This window comes from Sinocyclocheilus rhinocerous, unplaced genomic scaffold (genome assembly GCF_001515625.1).
Source record: "Sinocyclocheilus rhinocerous isolate Xijiao unplaced genomic scaffold, SAMN03320098_v1.1 scaffold1085, whole genome shotgun sequence".
Taxonomy (NCBI): Eukaryota; Metazoa; Chordata; class Actinopteri; order Cypriniformes; family Cyprinidae; genus Sinocyclocheilus; species Sinocyclocheilus rhinocerous.
In genome coordinates, this window is record NW_015659401.1 from 467,516 (window position 1) to 489,958 (window position 22,443).

Sequence of the window (22,443 nt, forward strand, 5' to 3'; positions counted from 1 at the left end):
TGACAGCTGAAAGCATTAAGCATCCAAAATTCTACACTTTCAGGCTTTTATTTATTTAGTTAGTTAAACAAGTGTGTATTTGAAGTGCACTTTTTATTTATGAAATTTTCAGTATGAACAAACTACTCACAGTATTTATACTACAAAATGGCATAGAATAGTGCTCCAGTACACAAACTGAGACACACCTAATGTTTTCGACATTACATTTGACAATACCCAGTTAAAATGTGGGAAGATCATAATTACGAAGCAGTAACTCTAGAATCGGTGTGATTTGGCAAGTAAACCAACATCACGTATGTAGAAAGAAATGAAGTTTAGCACTAGATATGCAGAGCAAGTCTCTTTACAGGTACAAAGGTCAAAGATAATTCTGCTTGCTTTTTTAAAGCTGAGATTATTGATTTTTTTAGGAATGGTAACTTTTTATTATTGTGCTCAATTTTTCAAAGTTTATATTTTTTTTAGTGCTGTCAAATGCATCCACAATAAATGTTTTTGTTTATATACAGTGGGTACGGAAAGTATTCAGACCCCCTTAAATTTTTCACTCTTTGTTATATTGCAGCCATTTGCTAAAATCATTTAAGTTAGAAATGATAGTTTAAGTTAGAAGTTTTCTGTGTTTAGACAGAAAAACACAGAATTGTTGACATTTTTGCAGATTTATTAAAAAAGAAAAACTGAAATATCACATGGTCCTAAGTATTCAGACCCTTTGCTGTGACACTCATATATTTAACTCAGGTGCTGTCCATTTCTTCTGATCATCCTTGAGATGGTTCTACACCTTCATTTGAGTCCAGCTCTGTTTGATTATACTGATTGGACTTGATTAAGGTGTGTACTGTGTATATTTATTATGTGTATATATAAATACACAAACGTACATGTATATATTTTAAAAAATATTTACATTTATATTATATATAAATATAAATATTTTATAAATAAACAAAACCTTTTTTCTAAAATATATACATGCATGTGTGTGATTTTATATATACATAATAAATACAGTACACACGCATATGTTATGTAAACAAAAACTTTTATTTTGGATGTGATTAATGGCTTGACAGCACTATTTTTTATTTATTTTTTTATATTGTTAACATCTTGTTAACATCTTAAAAAGAAATGTTCTGACGTCTTAACACACATTCCCATAAACCTCATGTATGTATTTACAACCTAAATGAGGAGAGCACTTTTTTCCTGCCTCAATACACCGTCTGTTGCTGTCTGCACATCCAGACACTTCCACTTTGCCCGATCATCAACATTATTAGTCTGAGAGCTTGAATAAATCATGAACATGTGCAGCTGACCAAGTATTATGTTGACTTTAATGATGATATCTGCAAGAAGACACACCCTGTGATATTAGGGAGTGGCGATCATTGTCTGTTAGGATGCACAATGCATCTAATGAGCAGTCTGAATAAGAAAACATACTTGTTTTATGATCTCAGAATTACCAGCAGTTAAATGCTGCAATTACCACATCATGTATCGATATGGTTTTGTGATGTACCCATGTGTTCATAAACCACTTTTAAAGAGTCTGAGCTAGAAGGTTGTTGTAGAAATCACATGATAGTGGTTTACAGGTTTCAGGGACTCAACAAGCACATTTTCAGGCTCTGTGAGCCCGACTTTTCTGCCTTTGATCACTCATTAATTCGATTTTACACAGAGCAATTATAAATTTAAGTTAATATTTAGGGATTACCATTAATCAACCCACTATTGCCAAAGCAGATGAAAGTGAGTTTTACTCATGACTCATGCAGTTTTGCCTTTGATTAAAATTAATTCACATAACCTCTCACATCTAACTTCAGACTGCCACAGTGCAATTCTTAGTTCATCAATATATATATATAGAAACAGCAGTTTAGCGCTAGTGGACAAAAGGGTTTTGCTGTTGTATTGCCAAGACCATGAAACTAGGCTAAAGTGTATCATGTTCTTAATGAACCTGATTTTAATTTATTTTGTGCTCAAAGCAATAAAATCTGTAAAAAAAATTAAAAAAAGTAATTTGATCATTTATTTTCTTTTAAGTACAAACAATTTTCATAAATATTTCCCTTGGGACCTGTAACCAAATGAGCAAATAATTGTTTTTAATTTAAAAAATATGCAGGTAAACACACATTTACATAAATACAGACATTTACATATTTTCTGTGCTGCCATTTTATTCATTATATGTACAGTTTATTCAGTCAATGTATGACGTAAAATGGCTGTAAATCAAAGTGCCAAATGTCATTTATAAAACACTGTTTTTGTAACTAAAAGTAGAATCAGACCTAAATAAAAAAATAACACAATCACCTAAAATCACATTTTAGGGGAGTTTTCATTGCACAACATGATTTTTTTCTTCTTCTATTATGATATTCATGAAATGTACAGGAAAAAGAGACAAATCTGAATAAATATAAAAATATTACAGTGTATAGCTGGCTACAATAAACCACCTGACATCACGTGGTATTTTTGCAGTGGTACAGTGATATGTATATGTAAACTTTTTTCATTTTCCAAAAGGTATGCCATTTTTCTCTTTAGGGACATAATTGAATAGTGCTTGTAAAAATGAATAATAAATAGTTAAATAAAGATATCAACAGCTTCATTAATCTGGCCTGTCTCTTGATGCTGTTAAGTTAATTGTGCTCCACAATTGTAACCTTGTTAAGGCCTTAAATAGGTCTTGAGAATGCACAATGTTTCACAACGCACAGCGTTGTTTTAATGCTCTTTTTCCCCCTATGTAGTTCTCTTCTTATTAGACTAAGAGTAGTAGCGTTTTTACAAACTGAGAAGGTAATAAACGTGTCCGCTTAACTTTTTCTTCAATTACAAATTGCACAGAGTGGCTAATCATGGTCTGTTCACTACCTTTTGCCAATCTCATTTTGTCTGAGGAACTGAATGTTGCTAACGCTGTCGGCTAGCTCAGGATACTGCTCTACCGACAACACATAGTATCCATCGTAGCCTTGCACTCGTCCGCTGCTGAGAAGCTGCCTTCTCTCTCCCTCAGTCCATAGGCGGGATCCTTCCTCTCCGTTTCGGACCCGCTGCTGCTCCTGTGCCCACGAGATGGCGAGAGCCCTCTGTCGGGCCAGCTCTAAAACACGCACTCGTTCCTCATCCAGAGACGCCCCGTAGCGCACGTGCAGGGTGAGAGCCCCCCTCTGAAACTCCACATCTGCGAAGCGCCGGGTGCGGCCACCTAGCACAGCTGTGGACTGCGACACCGTCACGTTCACCGCGTTCTCAAGTTCTTTCTGTCCGCTAGTAAGCCGCAGCGCTGCCAGGTCTGCTTCAGGAGAATTCATTTTAACAAAGAAGTGCGTGTCTCTGCCATCCACAATAAAGTGCAAGTCTTTCAAGTAAAGTGCGCCATTGAGGATGTTGGCAACCTTGACGCAATCCTCATTAGCCAGGCTTAGTGCGCGAGTTATCACGATACCTTTGTAAAGGGCCAGCATGATCCCGCGACCTATCAATGAATCGCTTGAGGCAAACCACAGCCAGGGTTTATCAGCCCTTTGGCTATGGCCGAACTCAACCTGTGGCAGATCCCCAAATGTTAGAAATGCTTCAGCTTGTCGGATGACGTGCTGCTGGACTGCAAAGCTGGCCTACAAAAGAAAATAATAAACATTTTACAGAAACATGTGGTTATAGTTCCATTCCATGTGGTGAAAAAAATTATTCAAAAGGATACTACAAGATCTGAAAAAAATGGAGATAAAATTATTTTTCATTTACATTTATTTCTTGAAAAAAGTATAAAAACAGCTTTTATTATTTTATTATAAATTATTATTATTGTAAAAATCCTGATACTATTATTTGAAGATGTAATGATACAAAAAAACTTACTGCCAGGTTAATATAATATAATATAATTAATATAATAATCCAAAACAAATTCCTAATTCTATTCTAGTATTCTCACTCTGTATTATTATACTCTGTTTTTATTATTATTTTGCATTAGTTTTTATTTTTCATTTTAATTTGAAATAATTAATATAAAGTTTTAGTATTTTTTGTCATAGGTTTTTTATGTCTATATAGGTTTTATTATTTTTTATTTAGGTTTTTTATTTATTTTAGTACATCAAGTTAAACTAAACGAAAATGAGAAATGTTGCCTTGGTAACTAGCTGAAATAAAATAAAATATATTTATATTTTTTTATTTATTATATTTCAGTTAAAATTTACTTTTATTTAAAGTAATGAAGTAATGATTTTTTTAATGGTTTTAGATTTAGTTAACTATAATAACCCTTTATACTAGTACGTAAAGATATTCATCCAAAATAAACTTACTGTCAGGTCATCCCACACTTGACTTTTGGCCAGTTCATAAGAGGCTTGTGTCATCTCAGAAATGGGGATAGGGAAACCAGGGATACTATTATGGAGATGGAATCCAAATGTGACCAGCCAGCTGTTCACATCTGTAGCAAATATCAATGAATAAATAAAAAATTATTTCAGAATTTGCGATTGGGGAAATGTGCAATGTATAGCAGATATATTACTTGCAGAACTAGAATATGCAGATACAGTAGATGCTGTGAATCCATCCCATACCTGTTAAGTAGTCTCTAACTTTCTGCACTTTACTTATTGGGTTGTTGTTTCGGAACATGTAGAGATTGAAAGGGCCTGGGTTCTTGCTGATTTTCTTCCACTGCATGAAGTCAGGTGCAGTCCAGCGACCCGACATGATGTCATAATCCCTCACTCCAAAATGAAGCAGTTTTGTTAGAGGGTCATAAAGTCCTCCATGAAACCCAATCACCAACTGGATGTCAGGATTGGAGTCCGAGCAGACCTCGCCGTAGGCTGTATAATGAACCTGCTTGAGGAGGGTGCCATCACTGGCAAAGACAGCCAGTGGTGTTCCTATGTTATCACAGGCTATGTAGAACTCTGCTCCACTGCTGATCTCCATTGCAAACAAGTGTCCCTGCAGGTCATAGTATAGAGAGGTAATCTGTGAGCTGGAATGGTTGTAGACATGTGTTATCCTGCTTGGGTAGCTCAGGTCAGCATAGAAGAACTGCAGATGTTGTCCCATGCTGGACTTTGTGGAGACTCTTCTTCCCAAACCATCGTAACGGTACTGGACGGACCAGCCGCTGGATTTACTGTAGACATGTTTTAGGTGGCCATTGGAATTGTATTGGAAGATCTCCGAGCCTCTCTGGCGAAGAAACCCATCTTCGTCCAACTCGTACTGGAGATCTCCAAGACGAGTTATACGGTCTCGTAGGTCATAACGGAGGGGCATGATTCGTGCACTGTTTGCTGGACTCAGCAGGTGTATGTTCCCGTTTAAGTCATAGCTGTAGCGCCATGTCATTTTCTCATTAAGGTAGACGGTCTGCAACTGCCCGTCCACGTCATATTCATAACTGTACTTGGTAGCATTAGCAAACGAGCCAATCTTCATCTCCCGCTTGGTTACTCGGCCCATATCGTCATACTGGACCGTGATCCAGAAGAGCAGAGCCCGGAAGAGCTCATACTGAATCTCTCGAACCCGACCGTGCCCATCAAAGTGCTTGGTGTAAGTCATGACAGAGGTAGAGATGATCTGGTTGATGTCATAATAGATGACGCCAAATTTGCCGAACTGCTCCACCTTCCCTGAGATGTCATCATACTGATAAATGTCAATAGGCAGTGGGGTTTCATTGATGACCCCCTGAATACTCGTCACACGCAGACTACTGTCGTAAGCGTAGTCGAAGCGAGCGTTTACCATCCCGTCCTCGCTGAAGCGGTAGATCTGCCGGTCTACCAGTGGGCCGAGCTGCCTGTATCTAATGGTGCATATAAAACCCTCACTTTGCAGATTGACCGTCTTCAGCACACCTGCCGTCTCATCGTAGGTGAAGCTGACACGAGTGCTGTCGTACAGAACCTCCGAGAGTTTGTTGTGCCAGCGGTACTGGTAAAGGACTCTCCGTCCCGTGCCCAGCTGTGCCACTCTCAGGAGCCTCCCATCCTCACTGTAGTCTACAGTGACGGAAGCGTTGCTCTCAGGCATATGGTAAAGATTGCGGTAGTAAGACACAGAGCGTATGGTCTCCATAGTGTATCGTGCCACACTAGGCATAGTGACTGCAGAAAGGCCTCCCTGAGGGTCATATTCAAAGACATACTGCCGCTGACTCGCCAGGATCAGGACAGTGGACTAGAACAAGAAGAAAACAACTTGCATAAACCAGGGGGAATTAAGATAAACTAATTTTATGTAAATTGTCACACTAATTGGTTAATCTTATTAGGATACAAAAGTTTTTGCAGTATAAAAGGCATAGTTCACCCAAAAATTACAATTCTTCACCATTTACTGACCCTCATTTCATTTGTTGACAAACATCTTTTTTCTTTCCTTCTGTAGTGTTCCATGGAAGAAAAAAAATCATGTGTAGGGTGTATAAATGATGACAGAATCTTTGGATTTTTTAGGGTATATATAGTTCAAAAGTTTGGGTTCAGTAAGATTTTATTTTATTTATTTTAAACAATGCATTGAGCAAAAGTGATTGAGTTAAGTCAAAAAAGCTTTACATTGGTGGTAAGCAGTGTGTATGTGGCAGAGTCTACTGACAAAACTCTTGATGACTACAGTATATCGCATACATCACTAAAAGCAATTTCCACTGGCCTGTACCTTCTCCAGGTAAGTGTAGCTCCAGGTCTTCCCATCAGGAAATGTTCTGGAAAGCAGACGGCCTTGTCCATCATACTCCGCCCTCTCTGAGACAGAGCCCCAGTGTATGGCACTCAACTGCCCATTGCTATTGCGAGTGAGGTTGACGGGCAGCAGCTTGCTACTTGGCATCCAGAGAGTGGGCTGACCTGCTGTGTCATAACCAATCTTCAGAAGGAATTTACGGTGATCATCATAGATCTTTTCAATCCTCAGCGCTCGGTCATAATCAACAGACAAAATGTTCCGTCCATTTACCTTGAAGTGCAGGCAGAGGAGATACACAAAATTGGTACGGCAACAGTAAAATGGCAGAAAGTAGGCTAGAAAATTGGCAGATTTTTTCATCTGTTAGAGTTGCTTTGGTTTCCGTCAGAAAGTTTGACTTGAATCTTTGTGTGAGTCTCATAATGAATAGCTCAACTTTATATAACTAAGTGGTTTAGTGGCACGCTCAAACTATTAAATCATCTTCCAATGTAGGCTACTTCAATTTTAGAATAGATTTTCTCTGTAAAACTGTAATTTTTTTTTTCTACTCCTAGATTAGCCGGGTGGCATCTTCATGCCAAATTTACTTAGTAGATTTAATTTGTAAGAATTCACATCTACTGTAAATAATAAAATATAGCAAGAAAGCTTGCATGATTTTTAAATTGCCTATAACGCCAGGTGCCATTTTTATGCCAAATTTAATTTGCAAGAATGCACATCTACACAAAAAGTATAGCAAGAAATCTTGACTGATTTTTAAATGGCCTATAATGACTTGAGGTCAGTTGAACCTCAAGACAGATGTTAAGTGCTTTGTGTTACAATATGGCTAATACATTTAAGAACAAAACTGTCCTGTGGTTTCTTTCAACAAGCAGTATATTCAATCTCAGGCTTTAAACCATTTGACAAATCATTGTCCTCTATAAATGGACTTCATTACGTACTCGTAACTTGCGTCCAAACACTGTGACCTTCGTCCTCGTCTGCTCTTTACGAAAGCGCCATTCAACCAAGTTTTGCCCGCTGTCATCAGGTAGGGTCATGTTTCTTCGTGCCAGCGTAGGGGTGGATGCACCAGCCAGAATGTGTGGTTCCGTCTGGTAGTGAGTGTTCATTCCATTGGCATACAGAATCCACAAGGAATGGTCATAACCAATCACATAGTTGTTCTTCAGCTGATCTGCAAAATAAAAAAGACAACATAAAATATAACTGCAAGCAGCAATTAAGGGGCCAAGCACAACGGAGTCAAAATGAGGAACTAAGCATGGCATGGAGCATCAGTCCAAATGCAACAATGAGTAATTAAAGCTTTTAGGATGATTTAAACAATTTGGTGTCAATATGCCAAAGTACTGCAGAGTTCCAGCCTCAGTATCAGCTTGGCATCATGCCAACAATTTCATTTAAACTTTTTGTCAGCATGGTCTGAAGATGATCCGAGTCAAATTTGGTGAAAATCCGACCAAAGATCTAGGAGGAGTTTGAGTAGGTTTTCAACATAAATCAAAATGGTGGACAGGAAGTTCGGCTGACTATGGTAAAATTGGTATCTATGTTCTCGGCATGACCCAAAAAAATATATTCAGACCAGATTCATTACAATAGGCTAATATACTCAAAAGTTATTAGCATTTTTGGAAATTTCATTATAACTTTTTGTTTTTTCATTATAACCTTGAAACTTTTTGAGTACCATCAGGGCATGGTGCTGAAGACACATACTGTGTTTCGTAATGATACACCAATGCATTCATAAAATCGAGCATTTTATGAGAAAATTCAAAATGGCCGATGCCCAAAATTGCTGACATGGGAAAATTCGGTATCGTTCAATTCGGCATGCTGCACTGACTCTAAAGAGACCAGTTTTGTGGCCAAACCATTCAGAAGTTATAAGCTAAAACAGCCATTTTTAATATCTCCTGACCACTAGGTGGGGCTGAGCCGAAACTGTGCAGGTAGTGGTTATCATAACACGCACCAAGTTTGGTCTGAATACGACAAAGCGTTGGAGAGAAAAATCTCATGTCCAATTTGGCGAGCTTTTCGTTGATTTGTTTGCATGGTTTTCGAGAACGGATGGGTCTATCAAAAATCTTTTGATAGCTTTTTGCCAGGATGGTCTGAAGATGATCTGTGTCAATTCTGGTGAGTAGATTTTTCGAACTACTAAAAATTGTGAAAAATCTTGACCCCTAATGACACAGGCAAAAAGGCCAAAATATTTATAAACAAAAAAACATCAGAACACAAGGGTTACCTTGGTGTAACATGAGGACTTTTTGAATTGCTGACTGGTTTGTAGTTATGATTGCAGCTTCATCTCGTTCAAAACTTTCTCTTTCTACTGTAGAGACAGTATCCATGTCATAGGCCAGACTGGTCACCACACCAGTAGGAAAAGTTACATTGGTCAGTCGTCCCTCTGTGTCATAGCTGAAAAAGAGAGAGGGGGATGTTGCATTTAATGCATTCCATATGAATAAGCACTTTTCTACTGTGCTATCTGTTTTAAAGTCTAGATTACTTCTGTGTTGGTATGTTGTTCCCTAGAAACGATTCAGGTCCTCTTTCAAAATTCTTGGATTTTTCCCAATTCATCATCCACCAGGCAAAAGTCTGACTACTTAGAAAAGTAACAGTACACCTCTCCATAATAACCAGCTTGATTTTAGATATCATTCATGTCTGTAGCACAAATGTTTTTGGGTGAGTGAGTATGAGTCGACATTTAATACTTGTTCAAATCGCTGATCCTAAATGTGAGCAATAATAGCAATGTTTACCCTGGCAAGCACAGAGTAGCAAGCAGAAACGCTCAAACACTCTTACTCATAGAATGTTGTCCATCCATTGGCAGTGGTCTTGGTTGCCAGGAGACCACTGTTGCCATGGTAAGTTAGCAGCACCTGTTCACGCCCCTGTGTGCCAAGGGTCTTCAGCCCACCACTTGAGCCTACAGTTAGCCAAATAACCTGGTTGTCAGGTGCAACGATGCGGACAGGAAGGCGGCTGGCATCCCGGCGAATCCGTAGCGTGTTCCCATAACTGTCAGCCACTGAGGTCAGATCTCCTTCATTGCTATAGCTGAAGTTGTATTTGAAGTCACCAGTGATCAGGTTGGCTGTGTGCTGGTGTGTGCCATTACTGTCAAACATGTATACTTCCTGCTCCGCGGACGATGCCACTTCATACAAGCCCATGCTGTTAAGTGCAGGCTTGTTTTTTCCAATCACTCGAATGCGAATGTTTCCCAGGTCGGCTACATACAGGGTTCCATCCGGAGCTGCCACGAGAGAGGACGGCCCATTCAGCCGAGCGTCTTTAGCGAAGCCATCTCCTGTTAGGTAACAATCACAGTTGACGTCGGTCTTGCAGTCGCAATCTGAAGGTGTCCCCGCCAGGTGAGTGATCTCGCCATCTGCTGCCACGCTGCGTATGCGGCTCATCTTCCTCTCGTCTGTCTCCGCGATGTGCAGCACTCCATTGAAGGAGACAGTGATGGTGCTTGGGGATTCCAGATGGGTATGCGTGGCTCGCTGTGTTTCTGTCACCGAGATGTCTGTAGAAGGCATGGGGCAGTGAAGGGGTCTGCCTGCTGCCACACTGACCTGCCCCTCCTCAGTGATCCGCAAAACCACACTGCCATCCAGCACAAACAATGAGTTATCCATCGGACTAACAGCCAGATCTGTTGGCCATTCTAAAGACACCTAAAGGCAGAGAGATAAGACGAAAGGAATTGTACAAAAAAATATGCAGCTGTTATAGTTTATATAGCTCCACTTCCATTTATAAAGATATTAGTAAATATTAGTTTTTAATCCTACCCGCATACATAATAGCTTTTAATATTTCATTAATATTTCAAGCTGTATAAATTATCGATAGATATTTTGTTAACACTTTGCAGCAAGGTTGTATATGTTAACATTAATGCAATAGCTTTAATATTAACATTGAGAAACAACAATTAAATTAATTAATACATTAAAATAAAAAGTTGTATAAATTAACATTAGTTAACTTATCTTAATATTTTATTTATAAATTAATTTTTACCTGGAACAAGAAATTATTTTTTAATTATTTAATTGTAACAAACATGAATGAACTATCATCAATAATATATTTATAAAATAATATTAACCAAGAGCAATAAATTAAATTATTTGTACTTATTTTGAAATCATTGTTAGTTCATGATATCAATACATTTGTGTTAACAAAGTCACCTTACTGTAAAGTGTTATACATTTTTTTCTTTTTTTGTGTGATTTTTGAGAAAAATATCTCATAATTTGAGATAATCTCATAATCGTTATAATAAAAATTTCATATTTGCCATAATATAATGTGTATATGGGGGTTTTATTGATCATTGGCCTACTATAGATTTCAGTATCGGTATTTGTATACTAAAAAACCCATAACAGCTAATCACTATGGCACTGTATGGAAAAAAAAAGTGAAATTACATCTGAAACATGTATCAGGACCAAAACTCATTTAGGTCTCTCCATAAGTCGTGATAAATTACTCGAGTGTGTTGATTTGAGCAATTTTCACTTTTCACCTGATGGACATCCATAACTGAGTCGCAGCTCAGAGGTCGAGCAGAGGCAAGGTCATTGGACCCCAGTAAGGTGGAGATGATGCCATTCTGCTCCACCTTCCGGATTACGGTCCCATCCACAAAGTAGATCAGTCCGTTCTTGGCGACGGCGATCCCTGGGGAGAATAGAGGAAGGAACGAAATGTGCAGGTCACACAGCTGTGGTCTTTGCTTGCCTGATCCAGGCAGCGGGTACATGTGTCGTGTTTGGCTTCCCATTATTCAGGTCACTGCAGAAAGCATCGCTCTCAATTATTCACATCTTGTCTCCCACTGCTGAATTATTTCTTAAGGAGAAAGTGGAATAGGATGTATTAGAACATCTCTCCCTCCCTCTAGCATTTCAGCCTGTGTTCACTCTCTCTCACTCTGCCTCAGTCGGTCTGTAAGTCTGCTCAGGGTATTTGACAAAAGCATAGAATGGGAAAGCATCAAACCCACTTTTAAACCCAAATTATGAAAGTGTGGGTTGCTATAGTAACTGCCGCTTGGTAAATGCGTGCCTAGCTGAGTGGTAGCACCGAGAGTTTGTGTGCCTGACAAAAACAGTGAACTGACGTTATGGCAGAAATCTCAGTCCCAACCGAGGAAACTGCATGTATGCATCAATGCCTCTGACTTTTTTTATAGTTACGACAGCCAGAATGTAGATATATTACGTACCCATCTACACAGGAAATATGATATCTAATGTATCCATCATTCACTGCATGCATTCATGTGTGAATGACATTTTATTGAAAAACAATGAAAACATATCTTTTTCTGCATGACGAGATTATATGCTGAAATAGGTTGTCTATATTCACCAGGCAAGTGTGACGTTTTATAATTTATGTCATGAAGTCATGAATCGTTCAAAGAAGATTCATCAATCCATTGTGTCTGGCTCAGTCAAATAATTTAATACCTATCCCGGGGCTGTCAGTTCCCATTTCCCTCGTTGAAGCGCCAATCAAAAACCTCACTACATAATACAGTGTTAAAAGCTCACAGAGCTTTGGGATGATCTTTCATGCCAATCAAAGTGTGTCATATGCCTCAGAAGATTCATTGCAGCTATTTCAGAAGTTTGAAGAACCCATGTTTCTCAACTCTTTCCTTGAAAAGAATGCATGACCCTTTTGATTGTCAGTTTTAATGATCCTGTAATAATACCTTTGGGTCCTGTGAGGAGAGCCTCAGTGGCTGGTCCTCCATCTCCACACTGAGTTTCATCAAAAGGAAGACAGTGATCTCCTGTTCCCGCCACCACCTCCACATTTTGCTGGGGCTCTGAGCTGGCCAGGAGCACCTGCGGGCTGTAGATGCGTCTGGAGTTGGTGTCGGACACATACAGCCGCCCCGTCATGGGATCCGTTGTCAGGTAGTAGCGGTGAGCGGGATTGTTACTTGGGGAGAGACATATAAACAGTAGGAGTTATGAGCGAAGACATTAGTCTGCTGTCAAGCCGAGTCAGTGCGACTCATAAATTATTGGTCTGACATTGCAATTGGAGATGGCAGATGAAATGAGAGACTGATTAGAATATTGATATCATTAAAGACGTTGAGAGAATCGCAGCATGTTTTTCGCATCTATCAAAAGGGTGTGAGCTCCTGACAGATGGAAAGAAGAAAAAAAGAATGTGTGAAAGGGAAGTAAATGTGATGTGACTGGAACGTATTTTCGGAGGCTGTGATGACGACTTCAAGACTGCCAGATCATTTCAATCATTCCTGTTCCCTTGCGGGGAAAGGTTCTCTGCGATGCGGTGATGATATGCATATCTTAATGACTGTCAACAACTGATGGCTTTTCAGAACGCTATGCTTATTTGCATTCATTAATTCTGTCTCCCAATCAGCCTGCTCCTTTCTGAATGAGTTAGTGCGGCCCCTCCAGACATGCCATTAGTGGTTAAATGACCAGTCCAGTCGAGACTTCGTGCATGATGGTGTGGAGATCTGTGACCTTCTCGTATGGGATCAGACAAATATTTTCACGTTTTATCAAAAGCAGTTTTAGGGCTTTTCTTGCATGCTGAAACCAATTCACACTCAGAGGCACTGGTCTGTGTAAAATCCAAATGGTGGTACTTCTTTCAGCTGAAGGCCCAGAGTGTCGGCCACTACATCATAATCCAAAGTCCTCTTACATGGCTTCAGTAAATCTTTTAGACAGTCAAAAATGTGGTGATGTTCAAACATCTCTCATAAAATGTGCCTTGACATCTTAAGGGATTAGTAACAAACCTGGGTTAGTTTTCTATAGACACCCTTTGGACATTTAATTCCATTAAAAAAATACAAATTTGCCAAGGGGTCACGAGTGATGTTTGTTGATCTGAAAAAAGTTACCCATCTAAAATGTTGTACATAATACATGCATGTTTTATAAAACAAATCAGCATTGTGTGACATTTACTACACGCAACTTACCTGTGCCTGAAATCCTTATTTCTTTGGGTAGTTTGAAAGAAGGAGGGAAACATATAGTCAGAACATATGGTATAGGTAAAATAGTATACACTTATTCTATTTACTTCCCATAACCTCTTGTCCATCTAGTTCAGGACCCCACTGGTGACTACTGTATTTATTCTCCACAATCCTATACTGAGATTACAATACCTCAAATTTTTTTTATGTATTCTAAAATATTTCTATTTACCTTTTTATTTCAGTTATTTTAGAACTTCAACTTAAGACTGGCCCACACTAAAATATTTTTTAAATCTTGTCAGATTTTCACAATGTGAGAGACCAAACACAACGATAAAAGAAATCATAGATTTAACAGTTTTGTTCCTATAGTATGTGACGAAGACAGCACACCATACTAACTGATTCCATTCACAAACAACCAGAGTCCCAGCTATGAACACAAGAAATCTTGCGTGGTCAAATGTGTAAACAAATGGTGGAAAACGGGCAACAAGAAATGGCGTTAATAGAATTTAAATTTCTTTTTTTCAAAATTGGTGGAAATAAAGAAAAAGGTTGAAAGTAGTTTGAATGAAGTTGTTTGAATGAAGTAATGAAGTAGTGTGAATGTGGACTTTACATTACAGCGCGAGCTGGAGGTGATTAATGCTTCCGTAAACTCGCTTTCTGATTGAGAATCATTTCGTTCCACGTAACAATGTACAGAGTGTGTGCGCATTTGTCCTCAGGGATCCCCCCACTCAACAGGATTTCTGATAGCATATATTCAACATGTTGCATATTTACGATTTGAGACTGGTGCAGCCACGACGTTCAATTCAATCACTCTTAACACACCACAGGAAAATCGTATAAGATAATCTGTAGAACCATTAAATTCTACATGTATGTAAGGACTTTACCTAGGATTGTCGAAAGGGAATAATTCGGCCCTAAATCGGCCAATTTATCTTGTAGTGTATGCCCCACTTTTGTTACTGGGGAAACTTTTTTTTTCTTCTACTCATATTTATATTTTATTTTATTTCAGCTTTACTTCAATTAATGAAAAGTATTTTTAATAACAAAAACAACACTGATTCTTAACACTGTATGTGGCAACGTGTTGAAATAAAATTATATTATATTCTAAAATTCTGTGCATTTCAAAGTAGATTTGAAATAAAACAACTTCTTTGACAGTTTACTTTCTAACAGGATAAAACACAACACTCTGTCAGCACACTAAAATCTAAACGTCTCTAAATTCATCCCCTTTCAACCACTGCTGCTACTGCTATCAAAGCACTGCTTACAAATTCACAGCATTCAACAATAACTTTCAAGACAATTACTGTCGGACTTTAAAAATTGCCTGCTGTGAGAATTGGTGCCACTATTATGCAAAATCTGAAGGCCTTCGTTTTGTGAGCACTAGTTTTTGTGGATTAAAAACGCTTACGCTTTTAAATGTTTTGTAGAGAGACTGTCTAGATCAGGGGTGGTGAACTCCGGTCCTGGAGAGCCGCAGCCCTGCAGAGTTCAGCTCCAACCCTAATTAAAACTCACCTGCCTGTAGCTTCCTAGTAACCCTTTAGGCCTTGATTAGCTTGTTCAGGTGTGTTTGATTAGGGTTGAAGCAAAACTCTGCAGGGCTGCGGCTCTCCAGGACCGACGTTCGCCACCCCTGGTCTAGATGCTGCCTCTCAACATGCTGCGATTTGTCACAAAATGTCTCCTGTAGTATTCTGCTAGATTTCCTTGCCGCTGAATCACCCATCCAGTTGTGCTCACTCACCTGAGCTCCATGACACTGGTGACATTGCCTGACGGATAGATGCGTCTGATGTAATTGAAGTCGCCAACATACAGGCTCCCATCAATGCCCCTTGCAAGAGCAACAGGTGCCAGCAGTTTGTTTCCCTCCGCCTGCCCATTACAGCTTGGGCAGGAGATGCTTCTGCGTCTGCCATTCCCCATTATGGTGCTGATGATGGGAGGAAGCTGGGAGAGGAAGACATTCTCACCATTTCCCTTATACAGGATCCCTGAGACACCAGAGAGAGTGGGAGGGAAAAAAAGAGTAGTTTAAAAAAAATAAACATAAACCAGAATCACATAAACCCAGGAAAAGAATATTATTATTATTACTACTACTACTACTAATAAAAAAAAAATAAAAAAAAATTATAAACTTGATTAATTTGTTTTATACAGACAAGCAGAGAAATGCTATTCTTATCTGACTTCACAACCTCAAATGCTCTTGTAATCTATAAGAGGGATGGAAAAAAAAAAAGAGCAGACGGGTTTTTTTTTCTTTTTTTTCTGGCTGTAATGGATAGGCCTGAGCATATAACTCAACTAAAGATGAAAGTTCCTACCCTGGACATCACTATGAAAAGGGGGCACTTAGCGCTGTGATCTTCCCGAACTTCCGTTAGAAACTCCATTAATGTGGACATTGAAGTAGCACTTTGATGAGGAAGCTCCAAAAAGAATTAAGCTGCTAAAGGCATCAGAGCTACCATAATGAACATTTTCATTAATATTGATGATTAGACTTCAACTTTTGAAATAAATCGAGCACTTCTTGAGCAGTCTAGTTTTAAGCAGAATTACATCTTTTTTTATTTGATGTTAGTCTTTGTTATTTCGGTTTTGCATTATTTTCCTTTCAATGCGATTTAGTACATGTACATGAAAATGAGCAGAAGGATAAATATATTGCATTTGCATGATAGGAGCTATGCTATAATTTGTGTCAAATCACTAAAAATGTTATTAAAAATATAAATTTTCTACATTTTATAAATCTACTTATCAGTCATTTTCTTAATTATTTTAGCACATACATGTATTTGTCTGATTATTTCTCACTTTAATTTTCAACAACTGAAATATATTTTACATGTTCAGAGAAAAGCTTATGCCACACAATAGCAGTTTTGATGGCAAAACTATGATTTACTTTTTTTTAAGGATTTTGTCGTGTTTGTGCTGTTGAATCAGATAGAATCTGTCTCAAATGTGCAATATCCAAAAAAAGAATACGGTCCTCAGGCATTAAATGTACCAACCGGAGACATTTCGATCACCTGAGAGGTGATTGTCTACACAGCTGTGTGCTTTATTTTCCAGTCCCTATAGATCTCAGCTTCTAAAACCTTTGATCGTTTCAATCATTTTAACACCCCTTTCAGTCCAAGACTGAGCGAGGAGCTTGGGTCATTACAGATAAATATTTCAGTCATGTGAAAATTTAACTTGTTTCTTTTTGGGGTTGGCTTCAAAGAGGAACTTCAAAGGGAAGTGTCATGCCCAGGGCCATAAATTATTCATACTGAGCAACATGTTAGACTTTCAACTTTGGCCTATTAATCATATCAGTAACATGGCACTGAACGACACTCCCATTGGCTGGCCACTACATCTCAAGTTCAGTAACTAGCTACCTCAGTGGCTACACACAATCACCTTTGCTTTGTAATTAGTTCAGAGGCCGCATTTCATTAAAACTATAGGAGTCTGAAACTGTGCAGTTTCAAATGTTTTTTGACTCTCTTCTAATGGAGGGTGGTCTACTCCGATCATGGAAATACAGAAAATAGATAACACTGTGGTCGAATAGTTGGACCAAAGACTAACAAGTTGACTAGTTAATGTTTTTTTTCTAGATAATTCTGATATTTTTAGCAGAGGTGCTTTAATTAGAATACATTCAGCGTAGTGTGCTTTAGCAGTTAGTCAAGTCAGTCAAATGTATTTGTATAGCGCTTTACATTCATACTTTTATGTATAGAATTCCTTAACATAGAGCAGTTTTAGGGCTGGGCAATGTGATGATATATAACAATGGTATAAATGATCTCTGCATTTAGATCTAGCCATATTGTATTTATTTTGTGTAGCAGATATACAGTATATGTGCCTTAGTGGCACGACTGAGTGAATGTAAGTAAAGTCACAAAACTGAAGTAATGTCTGTTGATTTCACTGAAAGACGGAGTTATGACAATTTGATTAAAGAGATAAAAAAAAAGGAACTTTTAGACAGTAAAACCTTTTGGGAAAAGTTGCATCTTCAGCTACATCCCATTTTAAAGCACCAGCCATTAAAAAACAGTCATACACATTCAGACAGACATATTTAGCTGTTACATCGCATCTTGGCATGTCATGCTAAAAAAAGTATTTGAAAAACATGTCAAAACCTTATCATTCTGTTCCATTCAGTTGCATTTTGTATAGCTGGTTTTGGAACTAAAAAAAAGTGTCCTACGTAAACACAGCCAAAGAAATGTGAACCTGAAAACATCCTAATTATACAGGCCAACTAGATGATTTTCAAAATATGTAGATTTGCACATCACTAGTCGCCCATCCCAAACGCACTGTGTCGCTGACGAGACAAATCAAGTGCATCCAGTGCCAAGTCTCATCGGGCATTCCTCTTTAGTGTGATGACTGTCACTTTAGCAGCAAGCGTGGTAAACTGTCATTGGCTGAAATCAGCTGTTAATTCACAGAGTGCTTAAATAACCCAAAACCCTCTGCAATTCTGAACTGCATGCGATTCATGGCTAATGTCTTCCCATGTGAGGCTAAGCAGGGTGCATAGCAATTTGTTCCTGCTTGATTAAGCCCTGCCATTGATTAATTGATTGAGAGGAGGACTGGAATGAAGACAAAGTCGGAGGGGATCTTGAGAACACCCAGCTCAATAGAAGTTGCTGTTCTCATTCAGAGGTCTACAATGTACCATTAAGTAAGAAGAATTGGTCTGGGTGGCTGCTTTTAAGTGTGACTCAACAAAGCCACTGACCTTGACAGCAAGACAAACCAGTGACACTTCTCACTTACTCAAATTGCGATTGCTGCATTGCATTGCCCTGATCGCATTATGCACAGCGCACATTACTTATGAACCACTGTTCAAATACAAGGAAGAAAATAATGAACTACTATATCTACAAAGATCTGACTGTAAATCCTATACAAAACCCTGCGCAACCAGAACAACATTAACAATAACTCATATATTGATTGGAATAATCAACATCGCTGTCATGAAGGCATTGTGGGTGGTTGCCAGGATATTGCTATGGAGTTACTAAGATGTTCTGGATGGTTTCTTACTAATAAAGTCCAATGTCTTTGTTATACTTTATTCCCTAGATTTTATTTTCTTTCTTTTCATCATTCTGAAGTAACAATAAAACTAATTGCTTAGAAAAGTAATTACAGAAATGTCCTCAAGCCACAATAGATATCCATAGCACAAACTGTGTGCAAGCATTGCAAGAACCACAAATTGCATGCAGCGTCACAAAATAATTACATTTAAAGTGCATGTTTTTCATTAGTCTTTGTCATTACCATGCAGCGTGGATGCTGTAAATCGTGGCCTGATTAACTTGTGACTTTATGGCTAGACCTTTAGGTGAAAAGCAGTCGATTTGTTTTGGCCACTCTCAGCTACATGTTAATGTCTATGAAGTACAACAAACTCTATAAATGGAAATTTCATTCAATGTCATCTACAGTAATGCAATGCTTATGCTTATTGATTATTCACTGAGCAAACATGCTGATCAAATAGCAATGGGATAAATAAAACTATTTTGTAAATGTCAAGCAAACAAGCTGAATATCAAATCTTCTAGGTGTTCTGCAGCATTCATAGATGCTTCAGGCTAAGCAGCATGCCATATCAAAAAGTTTAAGGATTGACACCTATAGTGGGGTCCAAAAGTTTGAGACAACATTGAACTTTTTTTCCCCCCCTAAAATTAAACTTTTAGGCTTTAACATTATAACATTTAAAATGTCATAAAACAAATAAGAAATATCTTTCTTCAATATTTCTAGAGAACAAATAAAATGAGAAACAATTATTTGATTAGTGATCTAGAAATAGTTAAACATCTTTAATATTTGCAATGAAGTTAAGACAAAAAAGAAGAATCACTGAAGTCACTAATCACATAAGCAACTTCGTAACACTGTTGATGTGAACTTTGTACTGATGGTTAGTTATTCTTGATTTGTTAAAAAAAAGTACAATATGCTCTTTGGCTCATTCTCAAATCATGCTGCAGAAAATGATCATCGGCTTTTACACAAACATGTGGAATTCGTTCTGCTTGAGTACTGCTCTCAAAAGGACAAACAAAATACTTTTCTGAAATTTGACAAAAAATTTTCAGTTCAGCCTTTTTTATTTCATCTGGTGTGCTGATAACTTTTATAATACATTTGTTTGCATTCCATTAGAAAAATGCAAAATAGAAGCATTTGTGTATTAGCTTTATGGACGATATGATAAATATTGAAGATAAAGACTAAAATCACCAAGAGCATGGTTGTGTCATAAGGAAAAGCTCAGCAATGGGATGTAGCTCTTGCTCAAACACATACACATATGCCCAGGCACACATTTTGCACAGCCGCTGACTGCTGATCAGACCTGTAAGCCATAGATATGAGAGGCTCTGCATTATCAATCAGTGAGACAAATGGGACTGTCAAAGAGAAGATCTCCCTTTGGCAAATTGATTACATTTGTGACATGTTCTTCAGGACAAAATGTTTTCCCATCTCTATCACTTACCATGCATTGCTTCTGATGCACAAAAATGCACTAATCGAAAAGATTGTAAAGGTGACATGCCCAAATGTGCAAAGCTTTCATCTAATTTATAAAACTCAGATTAAACAGGTTGAGCCAGATTAATGTCTTAAGCTCTTTTAAGAGCTATTCTTCTCAGAGTAAACTTATAAGTCGATGCCTAAGAAGATTATGAGCATGTAGATAAATAATGAGTAACCCCGTGTAAAACTCACCTAACCAGAAACCTGACAACAGAGTTATGAGAAGAACAGACGATCATGTTATGGATTTGTATATTTAACAGAGCTGAGAGCTCTAGGACATATGCTCTATGCCTCAGTGCTTTCCATCAGAATATGCAGTTCCCGGCTTTTTGTTCCATCGCTTTCAACTGTGTCTGTGAGGTTTTTGACAGATTTAGTTCACAAAAACAGTAAAAATAATGCAGTTGATCTTCAATTCAAAGTCTATGAACTTCAGCAGCTAGCAAAAAAAAAAAGTAGAATAAAAATATTTATATCTCTAAATATTTACCATAACAAATAAATAAAAATATGCCATGATATCATCTACATGCATTGAAAATAATTATAAAAAGGCAGTCAGAATAAAGTGATATGATGCACCCTACTGGATTTGGCAAATCAATTAAATGCACTATTAACTAATCAGTAGTACTGTAACTTTGAAATGATCAAATTCGAACACCAAAACATTTCTATAATAATGGTCTAATCTAAATAAGATGATGTAAGCTATCTCTATATCTTCGAAAATCTGCAATTGGTTTAATCCACTCTGGCGCTTGAGGTGTAAAATTAGATTTTAAGACTTACTGGCAGAAACAGTGCTTAAACCAGATAAACTGTCTAGAGGTGCAAAAATAAGGGTTGAGCAGACGGCCATGACCATTTGTTCGGCAGGTCGTCGGATTAAAGGATGTGGAAATCCCAAGGCCAACTGGGCATTTAGCCAGCAATCAGAAAGAGGCTTAAATCTTTGGTTCAGGCAAGGAACAATCAGATGTTGTCACACTAACTAACTCTAGAGAAACAACCTGAGACAACCGCACCTGAAAAGTGTCAGTCTAATCTTCTGTTTTCATTTAGGGCATCAGAATGTGCTGCAGAGCCGACTTCTTTTTGCAAAATGCACCATTAAATACGACTGCTGGGCCCGGTTCAAACTGTGCACACATCGTCATTTACCAAGAATAAAAAGATGCCATTATGTGTGTGAATATGGAGATTTAAGCTGACAGAATGAGCTTCCCTGTCACCCTGTTTCATTATGAAGACAAAGGAACAAGGAATGACTTGTGGAATAGTGCCACATTTCCATATTCACGCTTGTGTTTTAATGGCACTTTTATTGAATTAAGCTATAAGTATGCATTCTGCGCCTGAAAACTGGATAAAGTTCATTCAGCCAAATCATATCCCCCATAATGTTGGAGTGCACAGCTCTGACTTGGCACGCTGTGTTAATGATTCCGATTTAATCTGTCATCACTGTGAGCGATTAGCCCTTTCAAACTCTGCTTTATTATGTGCAAATGAGGCAATGAATGATGTTAAGAGGCAATGAACGATGTTAAGATTAATATTTATGACAATGAGTCCAGGTGGAGGCACTGACCCCTGAATTGGCGAGGGGACATTTCCCATGAGGTGGTTCCGGTGGGGTTTAATAAGCGATTCCTACCGTTTGGCACATCCAAGATGTGATGCTTATCCAGGGTCCATCCGCCCATGTTGGAGGCCTCCAGCTCATATCCTTGCAGCGTGGCTGTCCGCTTTTCCCACAGGATCACATTCAGGCATGATTCATACTCAAAGCCCACGGATACTACAGTATAGAGGGGGAAACAGGGCAAAAGGTATCTAATTATCCTTAAATATTTTTCTACCTAATTTGATATAGGTTTCATGTTTAAATTATTCAATTAAAGAAAATATTTTCAGGATTCTTTAACATGCAAATATTTTAAGAATATATAATTTTAAGCATTTAAACATTGTTTATTCTATAGGTGAATCAC

The 22,443-nt window shown here is 38.1% G+C and overlaps 1 protein-coding gene across 1 annotated transcript in view; it reads right to left on the reverse strand.

The window, feature by feature from the left end:
• Positions 1-2,336: 2,336 nt before the first annotated feature.
• The window catches only part of LOC107723816 (teneurin-3-like), a 124,526-nt gene continuing 104,419 nt past the window's right edge, over positions 2,337-22,443 (reverse strand). The window contains exons 19-30 of the mRNA XM_016532518.1: positions 22,107-22,250; positions 15,588-15,837; positions 13,805-13,825; positions 12,542-12,774; positions 11,345-11,499; positions 9,601-10,481; positions 9,029-9,204; positions 7,710-7,945; positions 6,730-7,026; positions 4,635-6,246; positions 4,368-4,498; positions 2,337-3,668 (exon numbers count right to left, since the gene is read on the reverse strand). Coding sequence (XP_016388004.1) covers positions 2,916-3,668; positions 4,368-4,498; positions 4,635-6,246; positions 6,730-7,026; positions 7,710-7,945; positions 9,029-9,204; positions 9,601-10,481; positions 11,345-11,499; positions 12,542-12,774; positions 13,805-13,825; positions 15,588-15,837; positions 22,107-22,250 — 4,889 coding nt within the window. The 3' untranslated portion in view covers positions 2,337-2,915. The remainder of the gene's footprint in view (positions 3,669-4,367; positions 4,499-4,634; positions 6,247-6,729; positions 7,027-7,709; positions 7,946-9,028; positions 9,205-9,600; positions 10,482-11,344; positions 11,500-12,541; positions 12,775-13,804; positions 13,826-15,587; positions 15,838-22,106; positions 22,251-22,443) is intronic.